This window comes from Zingiber officinale, chromosome 10B (genome assembly GCF_018446385.1).
Source record: "Zingiber officinale cultivar Zhangliang chromosome 10B, Zo_v1.1, whole genome shotgun sequence".
Lineage (NCBI taxonomy): Eukaryota > Viridiplantae > Streptophyta > Magnoliopsida > Zingiberales > Zingiberaceae > Zingiber > Zingiber officinale.
This window is the reverse complement of record NC_056005.1, coordinates 16,464,406-16,473,293: the sequence shown is the minus strand read 5'-3', so window position 1 is coordinate 16,473,293 and position 8,888 is coordinate 16,464,406. Positions and strand designations below refer to the sequence as shown.

At 40.3% G+C, this 8,888-nt stretch overlaps 1 protein-coding gene across 1 annotated transcript; it reads right to left on the bottom strand.

Moving 5' to 3' along the window:
- Positions 1 to 6,652: 6,652 nt before the first annotated feature.
- On the bottom strand, positions 6,653 to 8,457 carry LOC122028524 (cytochrome P450 94C1-like). Its single transcript, XM_042587364.1, has one exon. The coding sequence runs from the start codon at positions 8,294 to 8,296 to the stop codon at positions 6,851 to 6,853; it is 1,446 nt and encodes a 481-aa protein (XP_042443298.1). The 5' UTR covers positions 8,297 to 8,457; the 3' UTR covers positions 6,653 to 6,850.
- Positions 8,458 to 8,888: the final 431 nt, after the last annotated feature.

Here is an 8,888-nt window from a genome sequence, read left to right as displayed (position 1 = left end):
TTAATTCTAAAAATCCTTTGAAAAATCTTTGAAAAACTTATTTAAAAATTATTTGAAAAATCTTTGAAAAACTTATTTAAACATCCTTTGAAAATTCATTTCAAAAATCTTTTGAAAATTCTTTTCAAAATCTTTTAAAATTAATTCAATTACTGTCAAAATATTTAAAAGAATTTAAAAATATTTGATAATTTAGAATCTGCACATGTTTAATAAGCTGCACATGTTTGATAATTTAGAATGGATGAGCTGGAATTAGGATAAAATAAAGTTCTTCTTATGTTTGTACTCTAAGACCCAAAGAATTCATTAAGACATCAATTAAGGGGGAATGAACAGAGTCATGCTAGTACTTTAAGTCTAAACAAATTCCTTTAGGGCTCTGATACCCAATCAAGTTAAATAATTTAATTTAACTCATGCTTGGACACATAAACTCAAAGAATTCATTAAGGCATTAATTTAAAATTTAAATTATCTATGCAACAATTCTTTTCAAACACCTTATGAATTGAGCTAAGTACTTCACCTAAATTTTTTTTAAAAGTCTGAGTACTTAACTATGCTACCCTTTAGGGGGAGCTTCAATTAACTAGACTATTTCTCTCTTCTTAATTCTTTTTGATTTATGTCAAAGGGGGAGAGAAAAGTCAAAGTTAAGAAATCAAGAATGAAAGGAGGAGCATAAACTTTAAATTTTTTATGCATTGATGCTTCTGGTTAACTTTCATTATTTATTCCTTTATTTAAAAGTTATGTTTTACTTAACTTTGAACCAAGATTGCCATAATCAAAAAGGGGGAGATTGTTGGTGCAGTGAGTACCAGATAATCGAACCTGAGTTTTGATTATGGCAAAGGGCTCAAAGTTAAGTGGTGGTGTTATCTAACAAAGCTCATGGAGCTTGCAGGAAAGTCCTAAGTGATACTTAGGCAAAAGTCCTAGCTGCGGTTAGGCAGGTAAAAACCCTAGGGGGTGGTAACCCTAGGTCATAGGGGGTGGTAACCCTATGCGGAAAGCCTTGGCAGGTCGATGGCTTCAGGCAAAAGTCCTAGGGGGTGGTAACCCTAGGTGGAAAGTCCTGGTGTCGCGAACCAGGTGAAAGTCTGAACTGGCCGGTGAAGCGGATGTTCAGCAGAAAGTCCGGGAGCATCGAGTGCCGAGCAAAAGTCCAGTCGATCTGGAGGATCGTACTGGCAACAGGTAAAATCTCCTGAGAGGAGTAGGTGAGGACGCGTTCCCCGTAGAGGGAACAGTAGGCGTCGGGTCGACCTAGGGTTTCCGGCAGGAAACCCGAAGTCAGACTCGGACAGTCCGTTGACTGTCAAACTTCATATTTATCATATTTCTATTATGTTTTATCTGCTAACTTTGTGCTGCAGGGTATATTTGGGATTAATATATCTTGCAGGGACCAAAGTGCAAAGATTAACCTCGGATGAACAGTACCGAGGCGCCTCCATGGAGCTTGGAGGCGCCTCGGGTGCAAAACTTGAAGTTTGCTGCGAAGTGGAGCTGGAGGCGCCTTCATAGGTATTGAAGGCGCCTTGGACCATTGAAGGCGCCTTGGAGCCTTGATGAAGGCGCCTTCAGGTTGGGATAAGCAAACAGTCAACGGAGGTTATCACAGCGCAGGAACAGGGATAAGTTTTGGGGTTCAAGGCGCCTTGACTGGCACTGGAGGTGCCTTGAACGTCCAATAAAAGGACATCTCGACCAGCAGCTTGAAAGATCTTCTTCCAAGTGAACTGTTTGCTACAAGCTGCCTACGAGACGATCCCGAAGTGCTGCAACGACACCTCGACACCCCGGAGCTTCAGATTTAGTCTTTTGGTGTCGGTATAATCTTTTACTGCTTAGAATTGTAATTAGTTTGTAATAGTTTTTGCGAGCTTATAGTTGTTGCCCACGGAAAGCGATCAAGGATCGCGGGCCTTCGAGTAGGAGTCGATCAAGGCTCCGAACGAAGTAAATTATCCTGTCTTTGTGTGCTTGTTTTCTTTATTCCGCTGCGTTTTAACTCTTACGATTCCGATAATCGTTGAAAATAGCCACGAGCACTATTCACCCCCCCCTCTAGCGCGTCTCGATCCAACACCCAAGAGCAAAACCATGAGGGCATAGGCCCAAAGTGGACAATATCATGCAATTGTGGAGATATCTAAATTCTTTTCGATCCTACAATTGGTATCAGAGCCCGAACTGCCAGAAGGTTTAACCGCCGACTGTGCACAAGAGCTATGGTCTGATTGAGCCATGTGAGTACAATATTGACCTCGAACAAAGAAAGTGGGGGCTCCTATGTTCGGATCAAGAGGACCAAACACCAGGCAGGAAGTCCTAGTTGCGACTAGGCAAGGAAGTCCTAGTAGGTCGGGTGGACCGAGGGGCAAGAAGACCTGGTGGGTCGAGGATCAGACGTGGGAAGCCTATGGTCCTTTGTTTGAGGGGGGGATTGTTGGGGTTGCAAGGTTGCAAACATAGTCCCATATTGGAAACACCTGGGAAAGATAATGGATTTATAAGAGAAAAGATATCTCCATTGGCATGAGGCCTTTTGGGGAGAGCCCAAGAGCAAAACCATGAGGGCTTAGGCCCAAAGTGGACAATATCATACAATTGTGGAGATATCTAAATTCTTTTCGATCCTACAAAATTTTGATGTTTGAGGGTATGAATATAATCAGGAGAACTAGACGAACACATAAAAATTAGTTTTATGTCAATTTGAGTATGTTTGGTCCATCACCTAATTTTGAGCAAAAACTGACTGATGGACCAAACATTCTCGGATTGACATAAAACTAGCTCCTATGTATTTGTTTAATTCTGTTGTTTATATCTATGCTCTCAAATATCAATTTGACTCAATATATCGAAAGTAGTGATTTCTTGAACACGAATTAGATTTTTCAAATATATTCATATTTAAAAAATCACTACTCTCAATATATTTGGTCAAATTGACGTTTGAGGGTATAGATATAATGAGGAGAATTAGACAAATATATAGGAACTAATTTTATATCAATTAGAGGTTGTTTGGTTCATCATCTAGTTTTGCCCAAAATCCGTTGATGGATCAAACGACCTGAGATTGACATGAAACTCTTTCCTATGTATTCGTCTAATTCTCTTGATTATATTTATACCTTCAAATATCAATTTGACATAATATATTAAAAGTAGTGATTTTTTGAACATGAATATGTTTGAAAAATCTAATTCATGTTCAAAAAATTATTGCTCTCAATATATTGGGTCAAATTGATATTTGAGGGCATGAATATAATTAGGAGAATTAAACGAACACATAAGAGCTAAGTTCATATCAATCCAATGTTGTTTGGTCCATTAGTCGATTTTGGGTAAAATCAGCTAATGGATCATACATCCTTGGTTTCATATCAATTCTCCTGATTATATTCATGCCCTCAAACATTAGTTCGGATCCTCTGTCCCGAAATTTCTCTGTCCCCATGTCCCACTGCCGATCGGACGGTCCAGATTGCATCTCAAGGCATCATGATATCTTTAAGATGTGTGCAATATTCTTGTGATATGCAATGCATCCTTGAGATGCAATCTGGACCGTCCGATCGGCAGTGGGACAGAGAAAATTCGGGACAGAGGATCCGAACTACTCAAACATCAATTTGGCCTGAATACATTGAGAGCAGTAATTTTTTTAACACGAATATATTTGAAAAATATAATTTATATTCAAAAAATCACTGCTTTCAATATATTAAGTTAAATTGATATTTGTGGACATGAATATAATTAGAAAAACTAGCCGAATACATAGGAACTAATTCCATGTCAATCTGAGATTGTTTGGTCTATCAACCGATTTTATTCAAAAAATTTTTTGATAAAAAAAATCAATCATCTAATTTATTTGAAATTTTAAAATTTTAGTACATAGACAAATTCGACTAGTAAAAAAAAAAATTCAATCTAGTTATTTTTAAATAGAAATTGATATAAATGAAAGTGATTAGGTGATTTAATTATTATAAAATTATTATATGTGATTTGATAATTTTGATACTTTAGTTATGCGGTTTAGAAAAAAACTGAGGAACAGATATCCTTAAATGGCAAAAGGAAGGAAGAAAAAAAAAATGAAAGAGCTGAGAAAAAATGGCAAGGAACGGAGAAGAAGGCTTGCCGTGAGCTGCCACGAGCTTCGACTTGCACTGCGACTCACGATCAGTTTGCAATCACAAGCTCTGTTTGCCTCAGAACTGAGAGCTGATTGTTGAGTCGTTGCCGGAGAGTTTTTTTTTTTTTTTGCTTTTTCCGCTTCATCTGGGAGGAACAAATTTCATCCGTCCGATTTATGATAAATAAAAAACAAACAAAAATTGATCCATGAACTTCTTCAATTTTGTATTTAAATTTATATATTAATACATTTATTTAAAGTATAGCCCTTTCTCTTTCCGTTTATCCAAATATAAGATAATGTAATCAGTTTTTATCAAAGATGTATCTAATTTCTAAAATACCCTTCTCCATATTTCAGTCTTAAAATAAAATAAAGAATTAATTTTACTTATCTATAAATCGTCGAACCAAATCAAGAAAAAATATTAAAATTTAATTATTTTATCCAAAATTTCATATAAATAATCCTTAAAAACTCATTTTTTTAAAAAAAAATTAAATTTTAATGACGATCTGTTAAATTTATTTATATTTTGTTATTTCGAAGCTTTAATAAACAAATTTTAAAATAAAAAAAAAAGTTCATAAAATAGGAAATAAAATTTATTTTAATTTTCTATTTTTTTAATAGTTTATTATAAAAACCGAAACAAAATTAAAAAGAAAAAGAAAAATTTAAAAATAAAAATAATTTTGGTTAATTTTTTGTTTATTTATTTATTTTGATATTCGATTTTGGTTTCGGTTTAAATAAGAGAAATTAATTTTTATTTTAATTTAAAATTGAAATAGATAGAAAAAATATTTTAACAATTAAGTGTTTTTCTTTAAAAATCAAGCTAACGGTGTGAGTGTGACTTTTGAAAAATTCAAAAACCGAGTGCGCCCGCCCGCAATATCTTTTCCTAATCCTACGCACCTTGAACAAGGTCAGCTACTTACCCGTTAAAGCCTCAGAGTTTAGTATTCCGAGAATTATGAGTATTAATTTTTACATGTTCATTGCTTCTACAGGACTCTGTAACAGCGGAGTAACAGTAAGCCAAAGTCGGTTAAACAATTAAATCGTTTAAAATTTAAAAATCAGTTCGATTAATTTAAAAATTTATTTTCTTTTAAATATCAACTACTTCAGTTTAAACGGCTTGATTTTAATTTTAAAAATATGATTTCGATTAAATTGCACTAGATGGAAAGTTTAAAAAATTAAAATATCTCATTCTCAATCTCATTCATTCTCAATCTCATTTATCATCATCTCCTCCTCTAGTGACTCCTCACCTGTCTTCCTGATACTCTCGCCTCCTCTTCTCAACTAGCTCTCGTTGCTAGTGAGACTGTTGCTGACAACCCTTTGAGTCCCCCGTCCTCTAAGCCGTAGCTAATGAGTAAGAATGTTAAAAATTAATCCGTTTTGATGACCAGATTTGAATTGTCTCGAAAAAAATCAAGTTCGGATTAGAAATTTTTGGGTTTGGATTCGGTTCGGATTGAAGGATTTTTAGATTGAAAATTTTTAAATTGGATTCGGATCGGATTAAGGTTGACTCGAATTTATAAGTGGGGCATTTAGGATTAAATTAAATTTTATTTTTAAAATCAGAATATTTTATGTATATTAATATCGGTGTTAGTAGGATAATGATTGAATATTAAGATAAAATTTAAAAATTATAAAAAAATATTAAAAAAAAACTCAGGATTGAATTCGGGTGGGTGGAATTCATGCTTAAAAGTTTCAAATTATAGTGGGTTCAGGTTGAATTTTTTTTTTAAAAAAAAATCAACCTGATACCAACTACGATGCCCTCCCCCTCCTCTTGTCGCTCTTGCCACGAGTGAGACCGTCCCAACAGTCCTTTTGAGACTCCTCATCCTCACATAAGTCGCAGCCAGCCAGCTACCGACAATAACACAGCTTCTGTTCGATTCTCCATCACCGCCATACGGTTTACGTGGAGGATTGCTACCTCACCAGGAACTGGAAGACGAACTTGTCCAGTTACGATTTTCTCTTATTATTCTCCATCCTTTATTCTTTATGCAATGGGCCATTGAGAAGAGCACTCAAAAGATCAGAAGAAGATAATACATCTCTGTTTTACTCATCTTCCTGTTGCCAATCTGAAACTCCAATTATTATAATTTATAACATGGCTGAGAAAGAATGCAGACTTGATTTCTAAGTTTTAAGAATGGATCATGAAGAAATGCCGGTTGAGAAAGAAGGAGGGGAGTAGGAACGACGATCGAGACTCTTACGTAGGTGGTATCGGTTTTTTAGATGCTCGGTTAATTCGGTTTAAAACAGAATTAATAGATGTTTTTCTTCGATTCAGTTTTTTTTAAAAAAAATTGACTGGTTCAATTGGTTAAAAAATTTTTTGATCGATTTTAATTTACTTAATTCTGTCTATTTTAATCGAATACTCATGCTTCTTACGCTACTCAGGAGCAGAGAGGTTAAGACGGATAGATCTGAGCCATAATAAACTAATAATTAGGATCATCCATAGGTTCCCGCACTCCACTAGACCTGCATGTAATTGATCGAATTATCAGCTTATGCACACGTGGCAAGGGAGCTGGATTAAAGTAAAACGCCGTCTCAGGATCGGACTCTGAGAGTCGAGAAACGAAATTTGCTCCCCAAACTATGCCTGATTAAATTAAGTAATCATACGGTGGCCGGCACGGCCACCCGCCGGCTTACCCGCGCCCAAACCCCGCCGCTAAACGTCGAGATCAGACCGGGCGCGAATTTGACAGGCCGATTCGCGTCCACCACATCGACCTCGAACTGCTTCAACACAGCGATCGCCACCATCCGCATCTCCGCCAGCGCGAGTTCCTTGCCCAGGCACACCCGGTGACCAGCCTGGAACACCGGGTATTTGAAGAGGCTCTCCGCCGTGAACTTATTCCCTCGGAGCCACCGTTCCGGCCGGAATTCGGCGAAATCGGCGCCCCATATACTCTCCATCCGCCCCATGGCGTAGGGGTGGTACATCACTCGCGTCCCCTGACCCACGAAGGTGCCGTCCGGAAGCACGTCGTCTTCCACGCACCACTTAGAGTCGAACTGCACCGGGGGGTACAAACGCAGGCTCTCGTGGATTGCCGCCTGCACGTAGTCTCCACCATCGGCGTTTATTTCCTGTTGAAGCCGCTCGGCCACCTGCGGGTTGCGCGCGAGGAGCAGGAAGAGGCCGGTCAGGGCGGAGGCGACCGCGTCGCGCCCCGCAAGGAGGAAGCTGACGACGATGTCGCGGAGGTACTCCTCGTCGTCCTCCACCGAGCTCATGAACCGCGAGAGCAGGTCGTGGCAACCGTCGTAACCCAGCTTTCGCCGCTGCCGGATCACCTCCTCCGCCAGATTTTTGATCATCGAGATCCCGCGTCGCAGCTCCCTCTCCGATCCCACATTAAATAGCCGCTTTAGCTTCCACACCGCCGGCACCGCCGCCGTGCCTCGCATCGCCGATAGTCTCGAAGCGGAGTCGAATGCCGCGGCGAACTCTCCCATCGGCACCGGCAGCTCGAGGCATCCCCTCTCGAGCCCAAACGAGATACGGCAGATGACGTCGAATGTGAATCTCCGGAACACGACCTGCAAGTCGATTGCGCTGCCGGTGTCGGTCGCCGCGGCGAGCTGCGGCAGCATGCCGCAGGAGATCTCCTCGGCGACGATACCGGAGGCGTACTCGCGCACGTTGACGCTGCCGAGCGCGAGGCTGGCCATCTTGCGCTGGAAGAGCCAGGCGTCGCCGTCGACGTTGAAGATGCCGCGGCCGAGGAGGTCGCCGAGGATAGCGGAGAAGGGCTCGCCCTTGGGGAAATTATCAAACCGGGTCCGGAGAATGTACTCGACGTTGGCCGGGTTGGCCGTCACCGTTTTCCCGATCACGTGAAAGTGGACGGTGCCGGTCGGCGACTCGCGCAGCAGCTGCGCGTACCAGTCGCTGAGGTTGTCGAACTCTGCCGCCCACGAGCCGCTCAGGTACGCCCGGCACACGTGACAGCAGCAACACGGACGCTTCCTCAGCAGCAGCGCGAAGGCAAGGAATCCCGCAGCGAAAGAAAAGAAGACAAAGGCGAGTTGGCCGATTCCAAATTCCACCATTGCAGCTCCAATTAATTAAACCAGTTCAGAAATGGGGACTTGAGGCAGGCAATATGGCTAGTCATTTATTTATATTGGCGTGAGGTGGATCGAACATATATCTGTAGACTGTACTGATAGGGACAAGTGAAGGGAATGGACAAATGTGGGTTGCCTTTGTCTTCCTCTGTTTTCTTTCCTCTCGTGCTCTGTTTTTAGGTATCTATAACTTCTAGTTTTGCCGTTGTGGGATAATTAAGGCACGAGGAAATCGTGATGTAGACAAACTGTGCGGCGGGAAGCGCATCGGCCACAGTTAGTCATTTTGTCGAACAGGTAATGCGGCAGCGACCTAGCCCAGTCTGATTTCAGCTTCCCTATTTAACTTTAGATTTTTCAAAAGCGTAGACTTTTACATTTTATTCCGAGCCACGACACGATAGTCATTTGTGGTTTAAAATTTAAGTTAACATCATCATTGTAGGTATACATTGAACTTCCTTTAAAATATAATGGATTGACCATCCTTCTATGGCACCGTGTGGCATGCGAGCGCACAGCTAGCCCGACTCCACCTAATGTAACAAGAACTTGTTTGGAGTTTTTCGTCTGG